The sequence below is a fragment of the Thrips palmi genome, unplaced genomic scaffold (assembly GCF_012932325.1).
Source record: "Thrips palmi isolate BJ-2018 unplaced genomic scaffold, TpBJ-2018v1 HiC_scaffold_18, whole genome shotgun sequence".
NCBI lineage: Eukaryota > Metazoa > Arthropoda > Insecta > Thysanoptera > Thripidae > Thrips > Thrips palmi.
Window position 1 is genome coordinate 17,671,438 of NW_023144627.1, and position 27,662 is coordinate 17,699,099.

The window sequence follows — 27,662 nt, forward strand, 5'->3', positions numbered from 1 at the left end:
GATTTTGGTGGGATGCAACGCGTTCCAAGCCACTGCCAAGGAATGTGAAGGACTGTCGTTTTACTGGTTTTACTTTGTGTCACGGAGTCAAACATCGCGAGAAAAAAAATGGCATCGACTTGTTTTGTTTCTTCGCATTTTATTTTTTGCCCTCCACTGTTGGGTGGGTGTGGGGCACTTTTTGAACCGGCGCCAGCTTCTTAACTGCCTTTCCGTCTGCTGCGCGCTGCGGCGAGCGCCGGGCCGATTGTGAGACAGGCCGGCGCCTCGCGCGAGGCTATACACCACTTTCCATCACGGCAGACTGATTCCGAGGGTCCCTTTCGTCGCTCCGTCTCTCTCGCGCACATTCGGGACGCCACAAGAGCGTGAGAGAGACGGAGCGACGAAGAAGACTCGCGGAATCAGTCTGCTGACGGATCGCGGCTATTTTGAATCGTGACCCGCTTCTGGGGATTTTGACAACACACCCTCGCCCTCCTCCTCGCCCTCCTCCTCCTCCTCCTCCTCCTCCACCTCCTCCTCCGCCCCCCTCCCCCTTCCCCTGCCTGGGGGATGCAGAGGACCTTCACCCCGCCGCTCCCATGCAGTCGACTCAGTTTCAACAACATGCTTTCGGAAAAGTGTCCAGATTGAGTTGCTCCGTTTAGGAGTCACTACGAGAATGTCACCGGCGCTGGTTTAGGGGGGCCACGCCCATCGTGCCCATCTGAGCCCTCTAGTTGCGCCGAAAGGGCAACCCGAGCCCCCCGTCCATAAAGCACGTAACGACGTGAGCCTCAAGCCTCAAGGAAGGTAGAGGGGTGAAAATCCAACCAAGCCAGTGCTGCCATGTCAGTATATGCGAAAATTCGCACGACGCACCAGTGTGAGCTCCGGGTCCTCAGCCCAGGCTATATCTTTGGCTGTGCTGTCTTGTGGGCAGGATGTGGTTGGCAACCCTTTTGGTGCGTCGAGAGAATTTTGCCTACTTGTGTGGCAACACTGAACCGGACCCACAGCAGGTCGATGGCAGTGCTCCCCCAGGACTCGCACTAGCTGGCTGAAGGATGGTTTCCCCGAGCGGCCGGCGCGCCGTCGTCGCGCCGCCGCCGCCAGCGCTCTCGTCCCCTCCAATGACTCAGCCGGGAATGTAGGCAGCCCACCCGGCGCGGCTGCAGGGAGGGTGGCGACGCGGCGGCGCCAGGCCGGCGCCAGGCGAATGGTTAGTGCGCCCCGCTGTCGTAGACTCGCTCCGAGAGTCGTTTTGGTCGCTCTGTACCTCTCGCACTCATGGGGTGATCCATATAGATGCGAGAGAGACAGGGCGACGAAAACGACTCTCGGAATGAGTCTGCTGCTAGGCCGCTAGCGCTGCCGACGCCGGGGAACGCTTGGTGTGGCCCACTAGCGCTGTAGTACCGTGCTCGCGAGAAGACCAGGCACGGAGTGCCACCCCCCAGACCGTGGCATTCGTCTACCGATGGGTAGTAGGCAATTTGTGAGGCAAACACCTGTAAGTTGGCAAAGTGAAAGGCAAACGCCTCAAGTAGTGGTAATTGACAATTATCTGTGAGTAGCCACAATGCATGGCTCAGCCTTGAGCATCTCTTTTGGTAAACTCGCTGCACGGCATTATTTCGGTCAGTGCATGGAGTGGCAGACCCCTCGAACCATCGGGTTTCGTCGGGTTCCCTTCGTGTCTCGGACGCGTTCGGACACCGCTCGGCCTTGGCGGCCTTGGCTGGCCCTGGCGTTTGCAAGGTTTTAGCTAATCAATGGTGTTTGCTCGCCGCCGTTAATCCGTTCTTGGCGTGCCTGCCGCCGCCCCACCAATTTTTTATCCCTTCGATGCGGAGTGGCCTTCGCCGCGCCTGCGCCTTCGCGAGGCCTGCCTGGCCTGCCCGCCGAGGCCACGCTCTGACCCACACGGGTCGCCGGGTCGCGGGAAGAGGTTTCTTACGGCCTTCCATTTCCTGATCACGGAACGCTCTCTGATGATAAGGGTGGTTTCGTGGGGCAGTGCGAGGAGAATGGATGCTATTTGAACTCAAGGCCTTGGCCCTGGCGCCGGGTAGACGTGGATCCAGTGGGGAGCCCAAAGGACAACTGACAATACCTCGCCTCCAGCCCCATGGCCTAGATAGCCACCTGAAAGGTGGGTGAAAAGCCTCGTTCTGTAAGTGGCGAAAATCTGTCGATTTCTCCTCCTTTGCAACTTTAACCTGACTGGGTATAACGTCGGGGACTGAGAGGGTGCTGAAGACACGCCTTTGAAGTCTACTGTTATGATTTATTACGTTTTATTTGTTTTAATGAATTTGGTGACAATGTACGATTCTATGGCGTTGAACATATTCTTTATGATTAAAATAAAATACAGGTAAAACAGTGGTGGCTCCAAAGTCATCTTTGAAGCCACCCAGACGTGAATATAAACACCAATACTGTAAGACAAAATTCAGACTGGTGTCGGTAATGTTGTAAGTCAATGGTCCGTTGGGTTGCCTATGCAATGCAGCTCTACGGAGGGTTTGCATTGCACTAAGTACTTCGGAATCTTACAAAATTGACACTCTTATATTTCTCTCAGGCATCCGTAACAAAAATTAAATACTTAAATGGCTAGGCCCCACACATGGTGAAGTAGGCGCACATTCACAACAATCGTATAATAATGACTTTCGCATTACTCACACACTCGCTCTGACACACGCATACACCGTCTGCTGACAACTATTCATGACTGCACTTTATACTTTTCTTTATCACACACTCACACACGCTCGCACGCACACAACTACGACTTACGTTTCTAAAAGTTCTAATTTTGGAGAGCATTGTTTTAAAATCGACAAGATTCATTATGCGTTCCTGCACACTAAACGCCCATGGACAATTTTTTTTTTAAACAACTGGAAATAGTTATTTTGTGCCTTACCAAACCTGGTGATAAAATTGCACCAGCATTAGTTACAACTTTGTGTCCAGATTTTGCAATGCACAAAACCGTTTCCAGTTGGTCGCAAAAATCGTCTATATACGTTTAGAGTGTAATGAGAGGTTTCAAGAGACTTTTGTGCAGGGCCGCGGAGGGCGGCAGACTTCCAGACTTTTGCACTGGCCAATTGTTGGCGGATCCTCCACCCCCTCTTTCCTCAGGCTAATTTACGTGTGCTTCACACCACACATGCCAAACGTGTTCAGTACTCAAGCACTCACATTAACTACTTTTTTGATCAGACCAAGCCAGATGCACAAATCACGGTCTGTATAAATCGTGACAAAACAACTTCAAAGTTTGAGGAAAGACATCCAAAGTGTTTTTGACGCCATGCTCAGACAAACGTGTCACACAGTCTCTAGGTTCCTTGCATGCGTTTACAAAGCGAAGAAATAGTGACGACGCAAAGAGGCTCTCAAACCTCGGTGGGAAGCAGAAGACAGCCGGGACAGGCGGGATTCGAACCAGAGCCCGTAGACTGACTGCTTCAGAGAGTCGTTTTCGTCGCGCGGTCTCTCTCGCACCTCCAGGGAAGACGCCTCAAGTGTGCGGTGGAGACATAGCGACGAAAAAGACTCACAGAATCAGTCTGCTGCACAGGGCTGGTTCAAACCTCTACCTGGCTCAGACAACAGTCTTCTCTTTCCCTCCGACAGGGCTCACAACAATTCTACAATCAAGCCTACGCGATAGTTTTCCAAAATAAAATCATTTTAAAAAATTATAATAACGATAACAAAAACAGTCGAGGTATTAGCTGGTGGCGTGGAGTCAGCCCTTTAAAGGTGCGAAGGGACAGGGGGTGCGGCCCTGAGGGGCCCTGAGGGCCGTAGCGCGCTGTCCTCACTGGTTCACCGTCACCGGCGAGCCCTTCCACTCCAAGTACAGGGAGTACGCCCCCGCGGCGTACGCGATGAAGTTGAAGATGCCGAACACCTGGGAACACGACGAGCACGTCAGAAAACGAGTTTTGGCCGCCTCCACCACCGGTCTTCCGGCCCACTGTGCGGAGGAGCAACGTTTGTTGGTTTTCCACTTACTCCCGCCGCGATGTTGGACCCCCTGGCGTAGCCGTACCACGGCGACCACGCGGCCAGCTGCACGATGAAGGCGATGAAGTACAGGATGGTCATGATGCCGGTGTTGATCAGCTCCTGCGGCGAAAACCCACGTTAATGTCCTTTCGTCGTTTTTACCCAACTGCTCAGCACACTGGTTATCCCAGTGTAGGCGAGCTCACCGTGAGGATCCAGTTGATGGGTAGCCGGAGCGCCTCCCGGATGCCCAGCAGGTACACGAAGATCCAGATGAGGGTGGCGATGAAGGCGGACACCACCACGAACAGGAACCAGTGCGTCCCGCTGAGGTAGGCGGGCGAGGCGAGGGCCATGCACAGGATGCCCAGGACCTGCAACAGAAAGCGGTTCGTTTTACGTCCGTTTTTCTCGGTTTTTCTTGCAAGAAAGTCCCGCGCAACAAGCTTGCCACCGGAAGACGCTGCACGGGTTGCACACACAGGTAAAGGAGTCGCGTAAACAACCCTCAAGTCGGGCCTCGTCACGCCAAGGCAAGGTGCGGATCCGGGGGGGGGGGGGGGGGGGGCGTCACGGAGCGAGCTGACCGGCTCACAGTGGGCCAGAAGACCGGTGGAGGCGGACAAAACTCCCATATAGCGACTCTGGGGCTCAAAACACGTCTGGCTGGAGTTTTGGCCGCCTCCACCGGCCTTCTGGCCCACTGTGCGGCTGGAGCACCATCGTCGTCGGAATTAGAAAAGGAAAAATTGTCGTTTTGAAGTTTGCGGTGGGTTTGCTGCCGAGGGCGTGGAACTTTGTAACGGTCGCGTGTGCCGTGTCGCTGGCTGCACTCATGTTTATGCAGCGCCCGAGGGCCGGCCGCCTCCACCAATCCGACAGCCCCCCCCCCCCCCCCCACACACACACACACACGGACTGCCTGGCCTGTCGCCTATCTCCGGGAAGCCATCGGGGAGGTTCGAAAGGTGAGGCCACCGGCGGTCAGCTGTGTGGACTGTCGCGAGTCGTTTTCGTCGCTCCGTCTCTCTCCGCACCTACACGGGACGCCCAAAGAGCGCGACAGAGACAGAGCGACGAGAACGACTCTCGGCATCAGTGCGCGTCATTATTGACAACACGTGTACGTCACTGTTAATCGGAGTGAGCCGTGTCCGCGCAGCTCGTGGGTCGGGGACCCACTATCAGTGCACTATCAGGGACCGGCTGGGCGAGGCGCCATCGGCACGGAGTGAATCATACGTAGAACCCACACTGGTATAGCGTAAAGTCGACGCGGGGCAACCCTCTCGACGCACCCCACGTCTCATGATCGTGGGAATGTTTAGCCACTCGTGAGGCGGCACGGCTTCGCCTGGAACTTCCCCGGAGCGCCGTCGCTACGCCGCGATCACCGCGCAGGGAGTATCGCCGGTGCGGCGCGGCCATGCCACGGCGATACCCCGCGCCGCGAGGTCCCGCCGGCAACCTGTTGTGCTGCGCAGAAGGCCGGCGCAGGCCGCCAAAACTCTGGACGCGTTTTGAGCTCCAGAGTCGCTAAACAGGGCTCGAACCGAGCGTGTTACCCCACCAATGGATTCCTCGTTCGGAGAGCAATCCATTGGTGGGGTCACACGCTCGGTTCGAGTCCCTTTTAGCGACTCTGGAGCTCAAAACGCGTCTAGAGTTTCGGCCGGCTGCGCCGGCCTTCTGGCCCACTGCGTGCTGGTGCGGGGAGACGCCCACTGGCCCTGCACTGGTAACTGGCACCGCGTCAAGCGGACGGCGCGCGCTTCCGCAACTCGCCGTAAATCTCCGTCCGTCCCCTTCAAAGTCTCGGGACGGGTTCGGGAAAGGCAGCGGGGTCGTCTCTGTCACAGCCTTTGTCACACTCACGGGCGCTCGCGAGGGTGCGAGAGAGACAGAGTGAGACGCCAGAGGGTGTGTTCGCGGTGTGGGTGCGGTCGCGGAGGCACGCCTCGGCGGAGACGCGGTCCGCGACGCGAGCCGCGACGCGCATCACGATGTCCAGGAAAGGGCAGTGCCGTGCCGTGGTCACCGCTTCCTTCCGGCCGCCGGACGCGGGTTCGAATACCCGCACTGTCGTTTGTTTTGCCCAGCGGTGTTTTTTCCCAAACACGCACACTGCGTTTCCCGTGTTACTATTCACGGAACTTACTGCTCTGCATCGCTTCGTAAAACTTGCGTAGGGTCTCGGCCATGCTAACTGCAAAGGGAAGGCGGATCCTTGTGCAACGACTGCGAAGTAGTTCCTTCGCAAAGCTTCGCAAGCAGCCAAATCTTCGGCTGTAGCAGTGTGGCGTGCAGGTGTTCGCTGGGCCCTGGGCCTTCGCTGGGCCTCAGGGCCCGGCCCTGCGCCCTTTGGGCCGCGCGGCCCCGGCCCTGCAGGCCCTTCGGGTGGCCACTGGAGCCTGAAATGGATGCACGGCGGCACCGCCAGGGCGGCACCACGCGCCGTTTGCGCCGTCCGCCAGAGTCGTTTTCGCCGCTCTGTCTCGCTCGCACCCATGCGGGACGCCCTGTGAGTGCGAGAGAGACAGCAAGCGACTCTGCAGGGCGTTCGTCCTCGCCTCGCCGGGCTGAGCCCCGCCAAGCTTGAATAAACGACAGCTTGATAAGGACAGGGAGTGTGACTAACGCCGCCGGACACTGCCAGCGGGGACAGTGCCGCCACGCCCGGTACACTTTTAAGGCCGTTTTATTGATTGTTTATTGCAACCTACAGAGGATCCTTCGACCCAGTACGTTGTCTTACTGACGCACAGTGGGCCAGGCGGCCAGACTCTAGACGCGTTTTGAGCTAAAGAGTCGCTAAATGGGACTCGAAGCGGACGTGTGACCCCACCAATGGATTGCTCTTTCGAAGAGCAATCCATTGGTGGGGTCACACGTCCGGTTCACGCCCCATCGAGCGACTCTTTAGCTCAAAACGCGTCTAGAGTCTGGCCGCCTGCACCGGTCTTCTGGCCCACTGTGCGACGCTTGAGAGTGCTCCCCATGTCTCTCGACCGTCGGGCACTTCGGAGATACGCCCCTCTGTGCCTTGGCCTGAGTGCCGTCCTGCGATGGGCGGAGCGTGGCGATACGACACAGGGCCTACCGTAAGGGTGCGAGAGAGACAGAGCGACGAGGCACTGTCAGAAATCAAGCTGTCCCATCCGCCGTATCGTGTAACGTGCGTCCCACAGACTCGTTCCGAGATTCCTTTTCTGTCCCTCTCGAACGCTACGGGATGCCCTGTGAGAGCAAGAGAGACAGCGACGTGAACGACCCTCGGAATCAGTCTGCTGTGACGGACAGGTCGGGCGGCGCGCACAGTGGGCCAGAAGACCGGTGGAGACTGACAAAACTCCAGACGCGTTTTGAGCTCCAGAGTCGCTAAATGGGAGTCGAACTGAACTGTGACCCCACCAATGGATTGCTCTCCGAACGAGCAATCCATTGGTGGGGTCACACGTTCGCTTCGAGTCCTATTTAGCGACTCTGGAGCTCAAAACGCGTCTAGAGTTTTGTCAGTCTCCACCGGTCTTCTGGTCCACTGTGCGCGCCACGCGCGCTGGCCGCGGCGCCACGGCCACTCCAAAACACTTGATCTCTTTTCAATCGAATTCGGAGCTCTCCGACAACTCTGTATGCTTTTCCTCGGCCGGCGGGCGCGCTGCACACGTTCATCTCGATGCAGACGGGCTCATAAATTAATCCAGGCAGCGCGGGGCAATTACGGAGGCTGGGTTTTGAATGCAACGGTACCTCCACTGCACGCAGCCACGCAGCCACGCAGCCACCGAGTCATGACGGGGATGAGGAAAAGGGCGTCAGGGCAAGCGCGGGGCTCATACCAATGAGTGCCGTACACTGTCAAAAAATATTTTTCTTTTGATTGTAATATCAAATCTCTCTTTGATGGAGAGAGAGAGAGAGGAGAGAGAGAGAGAGAGACAGGGAGAGAGAGGACGAGAGAGAGAGAGAGAGAGAGAGAGAGAGAGAGAGAGGAGAGATGAGGAGAGAGAGAGAGAGGTTAGCAAGACACAGCTGAGACACCCAGATGGCGGCCCCGCCCCCACCAAGCCAGGTGTGCCAGAGCGTGGCGTGCGCGACCTGCCGGCCGAGGTAGCGGGGACCGCCGTGGAGGTGGGCGGCCTGCTCTTCTTCAGTCTCTCTCTCTCTCTCTCTCTCTCTCTCTCTCTCCTCTCTCTCTCTCTCTCTCTATCTCTCCTCTCTCTCTCTCTCTCCCCTCTCTTCTCTCTCTCTCCCTCCTTCTCTCTCCTCTCTCCCTCTCTCTCTCTCTCTCCCCCTCTCTCCCTCTCTCTCTCTCCCTCTCTCTCTCTCTCTCTCTCTCTCTCTCTCTCTCTCTCTCTCTCTCTCTCTTCCCTCTCTCTCTCTCTCTCTCTCCCCTCTCTCTCTCTCTCTCTCTCTCTCTCTCTCTTCTCTTCTCCTCTCTTCTCTCCTCCCTCTCTCTCTCTCTCTCTCTCTCTCTCTCTCTCTCTCTCTCTCTCTCTCTGTCGTGCGTCGTCGGTGCGTCCACCGGGATGCTGTCGCTCTGCACTCGCTCTGTCAGCCTCAGCGTGTCGCTCGGCTTCGCGGCTTCGAGGCGTGGCCTTGCCAAGGACAGCTCCCCCACGCCCACAGTGCAGCGCCCACACACTCACACTCACACTCACACACACACACGGCGCGGCATTAAACCGCACACACCTACTGGCCGACTCAAGCCTCCGATCACGTCAACGCGACCGACTGGCGCCGCGACTCGAGTGCGACGCCACCTGCAGAGTTTTGAACCGCCGGAAAATTTCTCTTGCGTTCGCGGCAACACTGCCGGAGAGCCCCACAGGTCGTGTCTAATCCAGCCCACAGTGGGCCAGAAGACCAGTGGAGGTGGTCAAAATTCCGGACGCGTTTTGAGCTAAATGGGACTCGAACGCAACGAGTGACCCCACCAATGGACTGCTCTCCGAACGAGGAATCGATTGGTGGGGTCACACGTTCGGTTCGAGTCCCGTTTAGCGACTCTGGAGCTCAAAACGCGTCTGGAGTTTTGGCCGCTGGCCCACTGTGCAGCCCTGCGGGAGCGCCTTACGGGGGCCGGGCGGGCCGCACCGCCGAGCACGGCAGTGTGGCGGGCTGGCCTACGCTGCAGGCGCTCTGCAGGGGCGAGGCAGGCCGGCCCGCCACGCGCGGGGGTCCGGCGGGCCGGCCTGCCCTGCATTCTGCAGGCGGACTTCCGTCTGTTTTTTGACAAAGTTATTTCTGCTGGCGGTCCGTGCGGCTCCAAGGTCGGCACTGCAGCGCGCTGCACTTCGCGCGGCGTTTCGCCTCACGCTCCTGGCGACGCCCCGGCACTCCTCTTGTTCCTGTCTTCGTACCGCCCGTCCCGAAGCCGTCCCGAAGCTGTCCCGAAGCTGTCCCGAAGCTGTCCCGAAGCCGTCCGGAGGCCACTCTGAAGCCATCCAGAGCAGCCCTCAAACCGTCCGGAGGTCCGAAGCTGGATAGAGAAGAGGCTTTGTTCTGGTAGGAACGTTGTTCGAGTGCCTGAAGTCGAAAATCTGGTGGACCAAACCTCCACAAAATCTTTTTCCCGTGTGCTCCGAATCCCTCCCGATGCCACGCCTTGGCACTGATCGCGCAAATAGCGCCTCAAAGCGGGCCGCTCTCGCTTTGTTAAATTTAAGTGGAGACGCAACGCGCCCCGCCCAGGCCTGCCACCGCTCCCCCGCCTGGTACACTGGTACTACACTGTCGGCAGGGCACGGACTCGGTTGTATTTGCCTGCTTACGTCATTCAATCACACCAAGGTCCAGCATATAGTGTATTTGACTGTCGGAAGTAGGGAACATTGCTCCCGGCCACTTTGCACGCTCTCGAACAGGCAATCCGAGTTTTTTAAAACAGTTTAATTCATATTTTCATTCGGTTATTTCATGTTCTTGGTGGCAAATTTTTCACAGTATTAGCTTTCTTAATAGTGGCCGGTGCGACTGTGTCACCAGTGTAGTGGCCGGTGGCACATCTGCTGCATTCAACGGTAAACACCCACACACACACACCCGCGTCTCACGCTCGAATTTAACGCACAGCGCGGCCGGCGGCTGTATTTTTAGCCGGATGCAACACGTGTGTGTGTGTGTGTGTGAGAGAGAGAGAGAGAGAGAGAGAGAGAGAGAGAGAGAGAGAGAGAGAATGCTGTCGGCCAGGCACGCGTCGTCGGTCCGAGCGAATGGCGCGGTGCGGTGCACAGTGGGCCTAGCAGACCAGTGGACGCGACGTGCTTTAGAGAGCTGATTCTCAAATTCTCAGTCGGTCCTCTGCACCGCTCGCCGTCGAGACACGCCGTCGCCGCCCTTGCCGGCTTTCAATTAGCGACCGCTTGGCGAGGGCGAGGGAACGCCCCGCCCCACCCCACCCCACCCCACCCCGCCCCGCCACGCCCACCCAGGTGGCTTATCGTCACCTCGAGTCACGGCGGCCGGCTCGTGATCCACCCGCCCCACCTGAGGCACCACCTGCACTGCAAGGACCGCCGCCAACAGGTGCGCAGAAGCAGGGTGGCAGGGTGCAGCAGCGATTCGTCGCTCCGTCACTCTCGCACTCAGGGGGCGTCCCGCACAGTGCGAGAGAGACAGAGCGACCCTCTGAATCAGTCTTCTCAGCAGCGTGGGAAACACTCGGTGGAGTCAATCTGGTCTAGGGCCGCTTCCGGAACCGACTACCCAAGGCGCCGTTCAACAAAATTGTTGATAAAACTGTAAAGTTAATAAAATTGAGCTTTTGAAAAATGGCAAGGTGGTGTCCGTTGTGCAAGTTGTTTCCTCCGCCCGCCGGCTTGTGCGACATCCGCGGTTTACATTCCTGGCATTGCGTCAGGGAAGCTGCTTCTTTTTCCCCGCCGCCTCAGCGAAATGACGCGGGACAATGGCGAAACGGCGGAATGGATCGTGGTCGCCGTGGCGCCCTGGGAAAGGGCGGAGACGTCGCACAGTGGGCCAGAAGACCGGACGAGGCGGTCAAAGTCCCGGGCGCGTTTTGATCTCCAGAGTCGCTAAATGGGACTCGAACCGATCGTGTGACCCCACCAATGGACTGCTCTCCGAACGAGGAATCCATTGGTGGGGTCACACGTTCGCTTCTAGTCCCATTAAGCGACTCCGGAGCTCAAAACGCGTCTGGAGTTTTGGCCGCCTCCACCGGTCTTCTGGCCCACTGTGCGTCGCCGCCGACGAGGCTCCACGACGACGGCGGCGACGGCGACCCGGCGCCGCGGCCAGCCTGAAATAAATGTCGACCGGGAGGGGCGTGGCCGTCGTGGCAAGGCGTGGCACGGCGTGGCCCGCGGGCACATTGTGACAGAGTCCCGCGGCGCGGCGCGGCGCGGACGCGGCGTGGTGCGACCGCCCTGCCGCCCTGACTGAGTTTAAATCGAGACGTGCCGGCCGCTGCGCGCAACGTCCGCACCGCGCTCTCACAGTCAAGGGCTCCGCGATGATGATGTCGCTTACCCGGACAGCCGCCTCACAGTGGGCCAGACGACCGGCGCAGGTGGCTTAGGCGCGTTTTGAACTCCAGAGTCGCTAAATGGGACTCGAATCTAACGTGTGACCCCACCAATGGATTCCTCGTTCGGAGGGCAATCCATTGGTGGGGTCACACGTTCGCTTCGAGTCCCATTTAGCGACTCTAGAGCTCAAAACGCGTCCGGGATTCCGACCGCTGCCGCCGGCCCTCTGGCCCACTGTGATTCGGTCTGTCTCTCTCGCACTCACAGGGACGCCTCACTATATTCAGAGTGCGCACCGCGCGGATAATCCTTCCCTGTTTTTACTCCTTTTCCTCGGCGCTGCTTTCGGGGTCGCGCTTCGTTGAACGGAACGAGCCCTGCGCCATACTTCACTCCGGTCACGTGTCACGAGACACCCCGGCCGGGCGAGGCGCGCGTTCGGCCGCGCCCATCGCCGGCCCTCCACGCCAAGCACGGCCAAGCACGGCCAGGCCTCGCCTCGGGGCGCCGCCAGCAGGCTGAGAGTCCTCTGCGTCGTTCCGTCTCTCTCGCACTCGTGGGGCGTTCCCTTGTGGGTGCGAGAGAGAGGCGGCGCGACGAAAGGGGCTCTCGGAATCAGTCTGCACAGGCAGAGGCATGGCCGCGCCACCGGTGCCGTCGCGTGGCCGCGTGGCCGCGGGGTACCGTTGCAGGCGGAGGACTCGACGCTCGCGTTCACACACACACACACACACACACACACACACACACACACACAAAACTACGGAAGAAACGTGCTGTTCACGTTTCCCCCTTAAAAGTGCTTAGTTGTGTCAGTCTATGTTGTATGTCTCCGCGCGTTCACTGTGCACCTCTGGTAGTACTCGGGCGCGACAGTGGTATGCACTCGGTCCGTGCCCTGCGATCTGACAAACTGCGAGACGAACACACACACACGCACACACACACAAGAAGCCGAACGAGCAACAGGCGTCGCGTGGTCCGTAGTGGTCCGTCCGCTCCCTTGCCGTGTGAATATTCATTCAAGGCTCTGACGAGGTGGCTAACCTCTCGCGCCGCGGTGCAGGCCTGCAGGGCGCGCTGCGTTGCGTCGGGACGCCGCGTCTGTCTGTCTGTCTGTCTGTCTGTCTGTCTGTCTGTCTGTCTGTCTGTCTGTCTGTCTGTCTGTCTGTCTGTCGTTATGCGCTTCTGTATGTCCGACCGCCTGGCTGCCGCCTAGCCGCGCCACTGGAGCTGATATTCCTGGTTTATGGATACTCGCCATACCTTTCCACTCGACTGCCGCCGACTCTACCACTACACTGTGATTTTGTGTGTGTGTGTGTGTGTGTGTGTGTCTGTGTCTGTGTGTGTGTGTGTTGCGCGCGCTTCGCTGGGAATGCGCACTGGAAGTCGCCGCCGCGCGATGCATGTAGCGGTACCGGGGCGCTGCCGCCTGCAGCAGGGGAGTGGGGAACGAGGATCGGAGAGAGAGAGAGAGAGAGAGCACTAGTTGCTTCGGCAAGCGAGCCCTACTGGTCACTGGCACGGCCATGGGCGCCGCCAATGGCACAGGGCACGCCTCGCGGCAGGTCTCTCTCTCTCTCTCGCACCCGTACGAGTTGCCCCACGAGTGCGAGAGAGACAGAGACTTCTTCGGCGCGCTTATCACTCGCGGCTTTCTCCGGATCAATAACGCGGGGTGACAAGTCACTGGCCGCGGACGTACACTGAAAAACAAGGAGCTTCGGAGCATCTGCCTCACTGAAATTCATTTAATTTTGACACCGAACCTCAAAGTAATTTCCCCTTCGGAATAAATGCGATATCTAATGAGTTCAGTCAAAGCGAGCGTCGTCCTTTTGCTTGACCACCTGAGTCCCTTTCTGGCTGGACTGACTGAGGCCTTCGCTGGCCGAGCGCAGTTCTTGACAATCGCCAGATTTACCGGTGGCCTCGGCTACTTTGAATTCCTTATGTATTTTTGATTATTTCATTTCCACATGCAGCCCCCCCGGGGGGGGGGGGGTGCATGGCTGTGGCTGGAGTGCCCCAGGGTGCCCCGGCACACGGATTCGGCACAGCGTTTCGTCGCTCTGTCTCTCTCGCACTCACAGCGCGTACCGCACGGGTGCGAGAGAGACAGAGCGACGGCCCGATGGAGGCGTGCATTAGGTATCGACCGCGTCGAAGGGGCCGAAAGGAGAGCCGAAGGGGCCGGAGGGGGCGGCCGCGTCAGGAAACACTCGAGTCCCAGCTTAGGCGCACCCGACTGTTGGCGGACAGCCTAACAAGGGGAAGGAGGCTTCGTAGGTTTTACAGTGCCTTCATTTTCTTCGTATTACGAAGCGATTCTTCGCAGAGTTTTTACTGCGTGACAAAAGAAGGGCATTGTAGAATTGCTTCGTATTTTGTATAGAAATGGAAAGGGTTTGCTCGGGTTTGCTTTCATAATACGAAGAATTTTCTTTATAGAAATCACAGAGCCTTCGTTTTATTCTTGTGAATGCGCGATGATTTGTGGACTTTTTACCGTGCGACGGGCCGCGCGAGGGAAGCCCAACCCTCGGCAAGGCCACGCCACTGGGAAAATCGCGCGGGCCGCTATTCAGATATGGAAATAGAAAACCCGCGAACAAAGTTACTGCACTGCTTGCAGTCTTGCTTGCAGTCTTGCTTGCAGTCTTGCTTGCGATGCCCTTCGCCTGCAGAGGGGCGTATAAAATCTCGATAGGATAAACTCGTTAAATTTAGCTCAAAGTAAACCAGTTCCGTCCGCTTTTTTGTTTGCGATTCCTTACGGAGCGGGTAGCCGGCGGCGGCAGCCCCGCTTGTCTCGTACGTCTCCCCGTAAGGACCCGGCAAGGACCTGGTGAGGACCCGCTAAGGACCTGACGACCCGGTGGCAAGCGAGCGCGGCGGACGCGTGTTGGAGAAAGCTCTGCGGGTAAGTCGGTAAGCTGCCTGCCGCCCGCACTCACGCCGATCAACCGCAGAGCCAAGGCAGGACTACCGCCGTCAGCGGCGACAAGTCGTTGACAAAAAGGCCAACTTCGGGTGGCAATCTCTCTCCTCAAACGGTGAGCGTTGGAAGCGTTTTGCGTAAAAAACTACTGACACGAAATTCCTGACTCGTCTCATACGAACTCATGTAATCGGGTACGGAAAAATGGTACAGAAGTTCCGTACTAGTAGGACAGCTATGGACGGTCCAGGCAAATTATTGACCAGACATGTTTCGTTCTTTTTCTGTACTTTTTTTCTCACAGTGTACAGACACTTGAAGTTGGGGTGTTTTTTGCCGTTCGGCCGATAAGCCTGCCTCGAGTCGGCCAAGCCTTCGGCCTGGCCAATCAATACACCGGCAACCAGCCGGACATCCATCAAAAGCAAGCCTTTGGTTTGCACGGAGTCCAGGCGTCGGGCCCCCCCAAGGCCAAGCCCATTACCTTTTCGGCACCGCGGCCCCACACCTCGCCTTTCCCCGCCAGCCATTACCATATCGCACTTTTACTATTCCAGCGCCTCTCTTCGCCCCCCCTCCTTTTTCCGTCTGTTGCGTTGTGATCAGTGTAGCCACACGTAAGTGGGCGAAAATTTACCGGCGTGGTGTATAAGTGTTGCTAACCCCGGGCGAGGCAACTTCTCGAAAGCAAAGCCAAGATCTTCGCAAGTCCTTAAAATAGTTTGTAAGGTTTCCAGAGTGCAAGGGCGCCGCCAAAGCTGTCTCCTCATTCACTAAAGTCTATCAAAAAAGGCCCAAAAAAAATTTAAAGTCGGCAAATTTTGTAAAGAAAAACATTTTTCATATGTGAAATATGTTGGTACAGCACGCACACACTGTGATGCAACGGTCGGCCTATCACGGCTCCGTAATCAGACTGGGTCATGCGGAGCTGGATTTGCATGGCGGGTTTCGTCGCTCTGTCTCTCTCGCACTCATGGGGCGTCCCGTGTGGGTGCGAGAGAGACGGAGCGACTCTCGGAATCGGTCTGCTGCTCGCCACGCCGACAACGACCACCTCGAGCACCTCGAGAGCGCACTTGGGTGAGCGCGGCGTCGAGAAAGGGTGTGGAGGTTGCAGTCCATGACTTCATCATCGCGGTCCGCTCTGGTGCATCCCGAGCACAACAACACCGTTATGGCGCTGCTTCCTGCGCGCGCCGAGCACAGCCGAGCGGAGAGGGGGGGGGGGGGGTGTCCCCGAACGCGGTCTTTGATGTGGGCTTCCCTTGTCGGCGCGGGAAAGTTAAACGCCCGAGCCGCCCGGTCGTAATCCAGCAGACTGATTCCGAGAGTCGTTTTCGTCGCTCTGTCTCTCTCGCACCCACATGCGAAGCCCCAGGCGTGCGAGAGAGACAGAGCGACGCAAACGACTCTCGGAGTCGGCCTGCAGTCCTGGGAGTCGTTTCGGGACCGAAACGCGTTGGGCAGCGGCTGGCCCAGCAAGCCTCCCTTGCTTCGCGTCGCCGCGGCAACGCCCACACTGCGACTCGTTGCCTAACCTAGGCCCGGCCCAGGCCGGCAAACTCGCTCTGTCTCTCTCGCACCTATACGGGACGCCCCAGGAGAGACAGAGCGACGAAAGCGACTCTCTGTCTGCTGCAAGCCAGCACGCCCCCACACTGCATGGCGTTGCCCCCTCGGCCCAAAGGACTGGCCAATCATTGAGCGGCTACACTGTGAACCGAAGTTGATCAAAACGGTCACAAATGTCTGTGAAAAATCGTGTTTTGGGTCGACTTTAAGCATCTACTGCGTCTGATCCGAGGCGGTATTTCGTCCTCCTTCAACGGGCAATTGGTCTTTGGACCTTCCTTTTGCATGCCTTTGTTACGGAGTGCGATTATCTGCCTTAGTTTGGGAGCAGTACTGCCGCAAAGTTGATCAAAACGGTCACAAATGTCTGAAAAATCGTGTTTTGATCAACTTTGCGGCAATACTGCTCCCAAACTAAGGCAGATAATCGCACTCCGTAACAAAGGCATGCAAAAGGAAGGTCCAAAGACCAATTGCCCGTTGAGGGAGGACGAAATCCCGCCTCGGATCAGACGCAGTAGATGCTTAAAGTCGGCCCAAAACACGATTTTTCACAGACATTTGTGACCGTTTTGATCAACTTTGAGACAATACTGCTTCCGAACTAAGCCGGATTATCGCACTTTGTATCCAAGGCATGCTAAAGTAGGGGTCCGATAGCCTCTTTGAAGGACAAGAAGACTCTTCTTTGTAGGTCGTATGAATTTTCGTCCTTCGGAACGGTGAATGTTGGTCGCGATTGCGTTTTGGCGGTGTTCCTTCTCGGCACGGTCGCGCTTCGGCGAACAGGGTCACGCCAGACGCGGCCCGGGCTGCAGCCGGCAGTGGTGCTGCAGTTGCAGTTTGACGTTGCAGTCCGCTGCAGTCCGAGAGTCGTCGCCCTGTCTCTCTCGCACTCATGGGGCGTAAGGGTGCGTGAGAGGCAGAGCGAAGACTCTTGGAATCAGTCTGCAGTAGTCGCAGTCCGGCTGGTTGCAGAGCGATGCGACTGCATTATTTTGCCTCCGTGCCGCACTGGTCGTCGTGCCATTCCATTGCCTTCGGACTGGATGCCGTGCCGTGCTTTGGACTTGGACGAGAAAACCGTCTTCGCAGTGTGCTTTCTCAGCCTTCTCAGAACGGGCCAGGCTGCTCCCCGCAGGACGCGACCGTCTCCAGGACAACCTTCAGTGCGACCTCGAGGACCGCCTGCGGCAGCCTCCTGGACAGCCTCCCTTCGCCCACGTCAAGCTCATCGCCAGATTTCGATCATTCCGTTTCGTTTATCGTCGGGTTTTTTTCAGTGTATGCTTTCGACTGCGGTTTCGCTTCCGCCGAAGCCGAGGCCGTGCGAATGGGGAGGCTGGCCCGGCCTCCTTGGCGCCTCGGCCCGCGCGGAGGCTGGCCCTCGGGCTGGCCGGTCTGATCGAACCGGGATATCGATACCTTCGAACGATACCTCGACCGCACGTTCGGCACCGTGACGCAACACCCGTGTGCATTATGCATCATCATTTCCCATAGTCTCTTTGGAAGAGGTGGAGGGGAAAAAAAGAGAGGGATCGCCAACAATGACGTAATGACCTAGAAGCAGCAAGGATCACGACAAACGATGCAGTGCAGGATGCAGCACGTGTGTGTGTGTGTGTGTGTGTGTGTGTGTGTGTGTGTGTGTGTGTGTGTGTGTGTGTGTGTGTGTGTGGCCGACAGAGCGACCGCGCCTTCGCGCCCAAATAAGGCTCTCGCCTTGGCTCGGCACGGCTATCCGCCATTGGCTATCCTGCGAACACACCTGTTCTCGTCCGGCTCGCTGCCTCATTTCGGCTGGCTTGTGTGTGTGTGTGTGTGGGAGAGAGAGAGACTGTGTGTGTTCCAGGCCGCCTGACCGCGCCTCCCCGCCAGAACGGTCCAAAAAGCGCGTAGGACGCTGTCAAATCTTTGCGCAAGGGCCCGCTAGAGATTTACGAGGTCATATCGCATAGTAGCGCTATCGTCCCGAGCTGCGAGTCCACCCACAGCTGTTGAGTGTGGGTGCGCTGGGTATGAACGAGTCATGAACAAGAATTGAATTTCGGGTGTTCTTTCGTTACTCAAATTTTCAAGACTCTTTCACTCTCAGTGTAGTCTCTGCGCGTCCATTGAGGTGAGGAGAGTCAGGAGAGTTGCAGTGTCATGTGATAAAAATAAAAAGACCGTTCCAGGCGAAGCGGCACGTAACAAATCGCCCTTCGCTGTCGTGACCCGCTTCGGCTCGGCTTCGACAGCGCGGCCAGCATGACGGCCGGCATGACGGCGAGGACGAGCAAACAAAATGTCGCGCTCCGCCGTAGCACTGCCAATATTTTTTCCAGGCAAATTGCGTCGGAATTCCGACGAAAAAAAAAGAATAAATGAAGAAGCACGTACAGAATGACGGTTGCCACGTCTTTGAAGACAAGACGCGTCCGTCAAGTGACTCTACTTTACGGTGCCCTTGCTCTGCGCGACACAGATTTGGAGGTTTTCAGAGACAAGTTTCAGGTTTCAACGCGACGCGCGACCGCGGTCGGTGAGGAGGTCAAAACGGTTGACATACGCCTGCTCAGTTTGCTCCGAGGAGGGAGAAGTAAAGAAGAAGAAGGATGAGGAGGAGGGGGAGGAGGGGAAGAAGAAGAAGAAGAAGAAGAAGAAGAAGGAGGGGTGGTAACGATCAGACTCCTTCATTCTCAGTGAAGGAGTAGGTGGCAACGGTGTGAGTCCGAAAAGATGTTCCGCGGTCTGTCCGACGCTCCTGAATATTTGACGCGGACGGGGCGGGTCCCTATTGATTGGCGATGTGGGGAGGAACTCGGGGCAACCCCGTTAAAAAGGCCCGGTGCCGCGTGTGTGGTCGGCTAGGCAGCGTAAACAGGGCACATCACAGTGGGCCAGAAGACCGGCGCCGGCCTTCTGGCCCACTGTGCACACGTCGAGCCGAAAGTGAGTCGAGCCTTTTCCGGTTCGTCAAACAGCTCCAAACCGGCTTCATTCACGACGATTCACGACGGACGTGCTCAATTAGCCGCGCTGCACCGACTGCGATGAACAGAGCACGCTAATGCACTCCTTTGACATCGTCAGGGGGCGACAGATTGGTGCGCTGGGGGGACTGTGTCCACGGCAGCCAATCGCTGCACCGGAAACCGACCGGAAGTGCATTTGGCGAGAGAGACTCCGTGAAGAGGGGGAGGGGCCGCGAGGTTGCTGACCCTGCGGCGGGGCGCTGGAAGGGGGCGTGGGAGCGGGGGAAGGGGGAGGGGGGAGGGGAGGGGAGGGGAGGGGGGGGGGGAGGGGGGGGGGAGGGGAGGGGGAAGATGCACCGCTGGCTGACCCCGCTCGACGGAACCGGGCAACCAGGGGTCATATCGGCATCGCAGCCATTAGAAAGTGAATCCTACGCTGCGGTGGCGCCTCAAGCGGGAGGGGGCCCGCATGCTAGTGCACTACGAGCCGAACCGCGCCGCGGTGACGCGTAGAGGCAGGCAGGCGGTGGTGCGGCCCGAGTGCGAGATAGGCACTGAACAGGCCCCAGGCCAGGCTGGTTGGTTCAGTGCTTTCTCGCTCTGTCTCTCTCGCACCTGCACGCGACGCCGAACGAAACAACTGTCAGCTGACGGGCCCCCGCCCCAGAGCCTTCAAGCCCCACAACAGAGCCCCCGCTTGGCAGGCAACCGCGACGCGGGAGGTGGGCGGGTTGCCTACCTCCTTCGGGCAGCCGTTGGGGCCCCGCGTTGTAAATACACAATGGAGGGGGAAGGGTGAGCGACCTGCTGCACCTGTCCTCGTCCCTCAAGTCCGTCGGGCCGTCAGGCCGTCAGGTGGAGCACTGGCGTGGACTGGCGTGGACTGGCGACGCTGCTGGCCGAGCCACGGGAACGCACAGTGGGCCAGAAGACCGGTGGAGGCGGCCAAAACTCTAGACGCGTTTTGAGCTCCAGTCTTCTGGCCCACTGTGGAACGCCGCTTTGTCCGCCAACTTTTAACAATCCGACGGGCCTGCCTCTGCGGCCTGCCGATGCGACGTTCAACGCGAAAGGCGGCGCTAGGTTTCCGAGCAGACACGCAGACAGACAGACAGACAGACAGACAGACAGACAGACGGGAAGGAAAAGACGGAACACGTTAACCACACGAAATAAAGTCAGGAAAGGTTGTTGGCCCAAGCCAGTCAGTCCAGCCACGCACGACCCGCCAAAAGGCATGACCGACCGGCCGAGCAACGTGTACACGCGCGTGTGCGTGTGAGCGTGCCCGTGTGTGTGTGTGTGTGTGTGTGTGTGCGCGCGCCAGCACGTGGAAAACATTGCCAGGGGTGCCGAAGCGACGAGGCTGTTAGTGGCGGCTTGCCACTCAGCATACAGTGTGGACTCGGAAGGTGAAGGTTGGCGTTGGCGCGTAATGCAGGCATCGATCGATCCACTCTCTGCCAGTGCGTGTTTTGTGTGTGTAAAAATCAGCCACTACCAGTGGAGGTGTCGTCGGGCCGTTCCACGCACACATCGTCGTCGGCGCGTGTAACTCGCATGTGGGACAGTGGGGCAGGTGGAGCGGCTGCTTTGACCGACCCGAAAATGGTTCAGTCCTGCTGGGGGAGGGGGGGGGGGGGGGTCGTCGCTCCGCGGTGAGAAATGTTGAGGGCGGCGCGTGGCGCGGGGTTGGAGGCATTAGGAAGGGGTCGCCAACCGAGGGGGGGGGGAGGGGGGCCTCTTGGCTGACCGATGCCAGGCACGCACGCTCCGCGCGGCTCCGCGTTGCAAACGGTGGACGTGTGCCCGGCCTGCCCGGCCGTCTCAGGGTTGGAGAAAGAGGGGGGCGGGGGCACGTTGTTGTCGGCGGGCACACGCCACGGCGCCCCGCGAGTCGCTCTGTCTCTCTCGCACCCACACGGGGCGCTCCGTAAGTGCGAGAGGGACAGAGCGACGAAAGACTCCTGCATGCAGACCGGCAGACAGACAGGCTGCTTTTGGAAAAGAAAGGCGTCGGACGGACGGACGGACACTCGAAGGGTTCCTCATGTATTCACACTCTCGACGAAGTCGACGAAGTGGACGAGGTGGACGAAGTGGACGAAGTGGACGCTCGGCGGCGGGAGGGGGCCCGGAAGGGGGCTGCCGGCCGCGCTGACCCCGAGTGGGGCGCGGCCCCCCAGCACTCCGTCGCTCTGTCTCTCTCGCACCTGTACGGGAAGCCCACGAGTGCGAGAGAGACAGAGCGGCGACTCTCGGAATGAGCCTGCAGCCCCGGCACCCCCAGGCACCCCCTCCCTGGTGGGTGACCCCCTCGGTGTGCCGCGGTGGCGACTCGGGGGTAAACCCGTCGTCGTCAGCGCGCCCGACCCGCGAACCAATTTCGTTTCCAGTTCACCCTTTGCCCGCTCTGTGCTTAATGTAACCCTGTAAGCCTTCGCGTCGCCCAACCCAGTGGAGGCCCAGTGGATAGTCGTAGGTAATAGGTAATCCAAGAAACTTGGCGGGGTAATCCATGAAACTTGGCGTGGTAGAGCCGCGCGGGGTAAGTGGGTGGCGGGGTAATGGGTAATCCAGTGTACCGGCGGGTACGGCCGCAGAGAATGTCAGTGGTGCGGCGCGGTGGGTACTCCTCGGGCACTCCGACGGAGACCTCAATGAGCTGTGGGAACCGATGGGGCCTCGGCCCGCCTCGGCCGCTCCTCCTACACTGTTGAGGCGTGCCAGGCTCGCGCCGCGGCAAGGCGCCCATAGGTCAGCGTGCTTTGGCCTTTGGGGCAGTCAGGCGCCGTCAGACAGCACCCCGCGCGGGACCCCGGCGACTCGGCGGCCGCTACACCGTAACCGCCGCCCTCACCCGCTCAGTTACGTGCGTTCTTACCGGCCTGGGGCGCCCAGCAGACTGACTCCGAGAGTCGTTTTCGTCGCTCTGTCTCCCTCGTATCCCCATGGGACACCCCATGAGTGCGAGAGAGACAGAGCGACGAAAGCGACTTTTGGAATCAGTCTAGGGGTGCATCTCGATGCCATCGACGCGTTATGTCAGATGTCTGGCCCGAGGGGGGCGCCGGCCATCGCGCTCCATTGTCAGGCCGGTGGATTGCTGCCCGTCAAGCCATCCTTTTCCATTTTCTAGTGCAGGGCGGTTTCCTTCGAATGGACCGCTCCTTGCATCGAAGCAAGCCCTACCCAGACAAACGTTTCACTGATTCAAAGTGAATCTCGTTGCACCTACAAAGAAATACTTTCTTAACTTGAAGAAAGAATTTCTCAGGTTCAAAGACGATCTTGAACTTCTTTAAAGAAAAAAGAATCTTTGAATCCAAATTTCTTCGAATCAATGATACGTTTTTCTGGAGGTGACGGAGCTGGAATTTGGGCCACGGCCGAAAGCCCTGAGACACACAGAGAAGCTCTGAAAGCCCTGAAAGCTCTCCGGGAGCCCTTGAGAGTGACGACCATCGGTCACGTGACCATTCGTCGAGGGCCGCGGCCACGCCGGGCCACGCCCTATCGGCCTCGCCTCGGGTGTGTTCCACTTTGTGTTCCACTTTGCGCGCGCTTTTTCGAATTCCGCGCGGCTTTGCCACGACCACCGGAAGCAGCCTCCTGAGAAAAGTGGAAACACTCGGGCAGCCAGGCGATGGAAAGGAAACCAGTGGCCCGAAATTATGGACACCCCCGAGGAGATCTGGACTTAACGGACTGTATCACGACATCCTGACACTGGTCTTCGAGCGTCTTCGAGTCATGAACCAGACCAGAGGAAGCGAGATTAGCGCGGCGGCAGTCTGGCTGGTCCAAACCAACAGCCCAGCTCCACATGGAATCCAGTCATTTTTATTCCGAGTGCTAAAATTTACTGTCGTCTTTTCATACTTCATTTATTCATTTCTTTCTCTCCTGACGCACAAGCTTCGTGTCGTCGTCGCCTCGCGAGCGCATGCCAGTGACTGCCGACGACGAGCAGGGGTCGTCTTTGCTGTTGGAACACCTACAAGCTTCCTGTGTGTGTGTGTGTGTGTGTGTGTGTGTGTGTGTGTGTGTGGTGTGTGTGTGTGTGTGTGTGTGTGTGTGTGTGTGTGTGTGTCCGCATACATGTGGATGTGAAGTTGAGACGCGTGGTCCGCGCCGTTCGCCCACCACGGCTCTGTGTGTGTATGTGTTGGTGTGTGTATGTGTCAGCAAAGATGTCCACGCAACAGTGTGCACGACCGTGCCAACTCTCCAGCTCTTTGGCTCATTGTTTTCAGCTTTTCGTGGTTCAGTCTCTTCGCAAATATTTGCTCTCTTCCCCCCCCCCTCTCTCTCTCTCTCTCCTCGCCCTTTTTGCTGTCTGCTGCTACGTCTATGTCAGTGGTTTGTAAGCGTGGCTCTGTGAATCGCCATAAGGCTGCCCCAAGAACACGAAATGCTCACCGTGACATCATTTGATGTCAATTCGACCAATTTTAGTCAAAATTCGACGAGTTGACATCCTTGGACTGCTTCGTGAGTGTTTGGTGCCAGGTCGACTGCTGGACGAGCGGCTTCGTCGATTCCAAATCGCTTCCAAGCGGCCGAGGCGTTCGTTAGTTCTCACTTTGGCGCGCTTTGGCGACAGTCTCGACCACCGTGACTCCAACGCGGCTCTTCATTGCTAGGATTCGTTGCCAGGGGCACTGTTAGACCACTGTACAGGTGAGACGCGGGGTGACGCAGAGGACATGCAGGTGAGGAGAAGGATTGAGGTGCCGCAGATAAAGGCCAGACAAGGATGGAAAACACACTCGACGGAGATAGAGATGGGATGATTGTGCTTTCGCCAAATCGCATTTACAAGTTTCTGAATGTGGCGCAATTGAAGATTGAGTAACAGCAGGCGCGCGCGCGCGCGCGCGCGCACACACACACACACACACACACACACACACACACACACACACGACACTCGGGTCAAGTTCAAGGCAGCCAGAGGGGCGTGCCAGTGCCCACAGTGCCGTGGACTGCGTGGACCGGTACTCCAGCGGGCCGCCGCTGGCACCGCCACTGGCTGCCGTCGTGACTCTGTCTCTCTCGCACCCGTGCGGGCCGGCACTGCGACTGCGAGCGAGAGAGAAGGGGAATCAGCCTGCCGGGGGACCGACCGGGAAAGCAGGACCATTACAGATCCCGTCCTGTCCGAGGGGGCCGCTGGAGGTTGGCTGGAGGGGGAAGGGGGAGTGCTCACTAGAGTCGGCTCGGCGCAGTGGCCATCGAGTACTACCTTCCGTCCGTGCGGCGCACAGTGGGCCAGAAGACCGGCGCAGGCGGCAAAAACTCTGGGCGCGTTTTGAGCTCCAGAGTCGCTAAACAGGACTCGAACCGAGCGTGTGACCCCACCAACGGATTCCTCGTTCGGAGAGCAATCCATTGGTGGGGTCACACGTTCGGTTCGAGTCCCATTTAGCGACTTTGGAGCTCAAAACGCGTCCGGGATTTGCGACCGTCTGCACCGATCTTCTAGCCCACTGCAGCACCGCCTTGCCCAAGCAGAGCACCGTCGTCACCAGCCGGACGGAAGCTTTAAGAAAAAGTTAAATTTATTACGCCTTGAAGAGGGTCTGTGGCACGCAGGCTCCGTGCGCGGAGCGGAATGGACGCGACGAGTTGACGAGTTGACAACGGAGTGCGAATCCTGGTGCCAAAGCGCGGAGCGGAGGACGGCTTGAGGGCCCGTTAGGTAGCAGTGTCCTGCCGCGGCAAATAGTGCCACAAAGCACGCGTATGACACACACACTCAATATCCCCGTGTGGTGGCGCAATGGATCGGTAAGTCTCTGTCTTTGACGTGTCGCGTACAATGGTCGATTGTCGTTGTTTGAGCTGCCTCGCTGCCTCATTGGGCCGAGCGGGGCTTTGCCGGGCGGTGCCGGCCGTGCGTGCAGTCGTCGCATCGTCTGCAGGACGAGGTGGGCCGCGATGGACAGCATGGACAGGCTGCAGCAGCGTTGCAGCAAGGGGACAGCAACGTACAAAAAAAAGCAAAATTCGACTTATGAAACTTTTTAAAGTAAAATTCGACTAATGAAACTTTTCAAAGCAAAATTCAACTTTATGAAACTTTTCAAAGCAGAAATCACACGAAAACTTGATTGTAAAATGAGACTGAATGTGACTGTAAAAAGGACAGGCGACAAGTTGTTCGGCCTCCTCGGGGAATGCCAACGAGGGGCTTGCCGTGGAGGCACAGCGAGGCGCAGAGGCCTGGCCGTGCTTTTAAACAGCTTCCTCTTTGTGATCTACATTTCATTTTCGCGGCCGACTCAAGACGACGAGCCGCGTATTCCAAGGTGTGACATCATCCAACACACCGGCGGATGGACAGACAGGCAGACAGACAGACAGACAGACAGCAGGCAGACTGCCCCCGCGGCGCCGCACGACGAGTCCGGATCTAACAATACAACTTCGCTCTGGTCCGAGTTCTAAAATAATCAGAAGTCAGCGGGTCACGGAGGCGGAGGCGGCCCTGCCCGGGGCACTCGGGGGCACCAGCCAGCACACTGAGAGTCTGTCTCTCTCGCACCTGTACGGCACGCCCCATGAGTGCGAGAGAAACAGAGCGACGACTCTCGGAATGTGTCTGTACAGTACAGTCACGCAGTTTAAACAGAACGCTGCAATTAAATCCTTAAGTCCCGGCTCCTTACTGCAGGTGGACGGATGCGTGTCGCCCTCGCCTCCTCGGCCGCAGGCTGTTCAATCCGAACGGTCGCCTCGTCGCTCTGTCTCTCTCGCACTCGCGGGGCGCCCCGTGAGGGTGCGACAGAGACAGAGGCGCGATTCTTCGCCAGAGGCTTGCTGGCCGGCAGGTTCCTGTGGGAAGCGGGGCGCCGTCCGGGACGTGGGGGTCACTCCGCAGCGCTCCGCAGCGCTCCGCAGGCCGCAGTGGCGGATCCAGGGTCGGCTTGGGGGAGGGGCAAAGTGGCTCTTTCTGTCCACCTTTCAGGCGGCTATCTAGGGGCCAAAAGGGATGGGGGTGCAATTTTCCTTCCCCCACCCCTTTTTTCCTGGATCCGCGCCTGTCGGGCCGTGGCGAAGCACAGTGGGCCAGAAGACCGGTGGAGGCGGCCGGTCTTCTGGCCCACTGTGCGAAGGCTGCCAGGCTGCGAGGAGGCAAGCAGTGCAAAGCAGGGCAACACCCCCGAGGCCCAGACCCACCACCGCCGCGGCATGCCTGCCGGTGTGTGTTGACCTGTCAACCCGGCCGGCCGGGCACTACACTGTAAAAACAAGCCGAGCAGCCGGCGGTCTATCACGCCAAGGCAAATATTGGACTAAAGCCCTCGGCAACAATATACTTCTACTTTTTCCGCCGTCGCTCCCAGTGCACACGCAGTAACGGCGTAACGCAGGGGCAACCAGCGGCAGCCGCAATCCCCAACTATCATTCCGAATCGCCGCACCGCCTCCGTGATTTCCCAGCGCGCGCGCACACACACACACACACACACACACTCCGGGAAGAACCGATCGGTGTGTCTCCTCCACTTCGGCGTGCTTCGCCGCTTCGCTGCTTCGGCGCCACACGGCCGGGGCGCCGGCGCGCCGCCGCAGCGACCCTGAGCCCCCCTAATGCGGCAAAAATTACGCTCCATTTATATTCATCATGCCGAAGGCTTCCCGAAGTGGCGAGCAGCGGTGTGAGCCGGCGGCTGCGTGGAGACCGCGGGGCGACACAGTAGGTAGGCGTGTGTGCATGTGTGTGTGAGTGAGTGAGTGTATCGGAGCCCCATTTAAATTGGAATAGAAAAGCCAGGAGGAATGCTTTTTGCAGTGTATGCTCTCCCCGTAATAAAAATCCGCCTTGTTTCCACCACGCTTGGCGTGGCTTGGCGCTTCGGGCTGCGCCCTGGCGGCAGGCGGCACCTGCGCGGCTAGTCATCAACCCGAGTGGCTGGGCTGCCTGTGCCCTGCCTGCCCTGCCTGCCCTGCTGTGCCCCCGGTACTTCCCCCGCCGGCATGGCGTGCCCCGTCTCACGGTGGGCCAGAAGACCGGCGCAGGCGGCCAAAACTCGAGACGCGTTTTGATCCCCAGAGTCGCCAAACGGGACTCGAACCGAACGTGTGACCCCACCAATGGATTGCTCGTTCGGAGAGCAATCCATTGGAGGGGCCACACGTTCGGTCCGTGTCCTGTTTATCGACTCTGTAGCTCAAAACGCGTCCGGGATTTTGACCGCCTCCGCCGGCTATCCGACCCACTGTCCGTCTCTCTCCCACTAGAGCCCTAGAGTGGTGGTGGGAGACACCGGGTCGACTCGCACGCCGCCCTCGCGCTTCCACGATTCGTTATTCTTACCGCCTGCACCAGCTTGAGGATGCCGGGCACGGTCTTGAAGTAGTTGATGTTGATGCGCATCCATGACAGGTTGCCCGGCGACTGTCCGGGGTCCGTCTTGACGGTGGGGTGCTGCTGTGCGTGCTGGGGGTGTGACGTCGTCACCGTGACAGCTGTCTCCGTCATCATCTTGAGCACTCTGGGCTACAACAAGTGGCGGTAATCCTCTGGCCGGCTGCAGCAACAACAACAACAACACTCGCGGCGTGCTGGCGCGGCGGGCACGGCTGGGGCGTCGCGACGGCAGGCGGGTACGCGGCGGCGCGGTGCGTCGGGGACGGAGCCTGGGTACTCACTGACGGCGC

General features: G+C 58.5%; 1 protein-coding gene across 1 annotated transcript; it reads right to left on the bottom strand.

Annotated features, from left to right (window-relative positions):
• Positions 1–2,251: 2,251 nt before the first annotated feature.
• On the bottom strand, positions 2,252–27,625 carry LOC117644998 (CKLF-like MARVEL transmembrane domain-containing protein 4). Its single transcript, XM_034384864.1, has 4 exons — positions 27,319–27,625; positions 4,224–4,391; positions 4,024–4,137; positions 2,252–3,919 (listed from the first exon to the last, which is right to left on the bottom strand). Exons 1-4 carry the CDS (start codon positions 27,484–27,486, stop codon positions 3,827–3,829), a joined length of 543 nt encoding a protein of 180 aa, XP_034240755.1. The 5' UTR covers positions 27,487–27,625; the 3' UTR covers positions 2,252–3,826.
• Between the last annotated feature and the right edge of the window lie 37 nt (positions 27,626–27,662).

Bases quoted from the DNA above. Each gene is read 5' to 3' on its own strand.
- LOC117644998 (XM_034384864.1), bottom strand. From the start codon at position 27,486: ATGATGACGGAGACAGCTGTCACGGTGACGACGTCACACCCCCAGCAC. The intron at 4,138-4,223 runs GTGAGCTCGCCT...TTTTCGCCGCAG, and splicing joins CCATCAACTGGATCCTCACG to GAGCTGATCAACACCGGCAT. The intron at 3,920-4,023 runs GTAAGTGGAAAA...TCGTGTTCCCAG, and splicing joins GGTCCAACATCGCGGCGGGA to GTGTTCGGCATCTTCAACTT.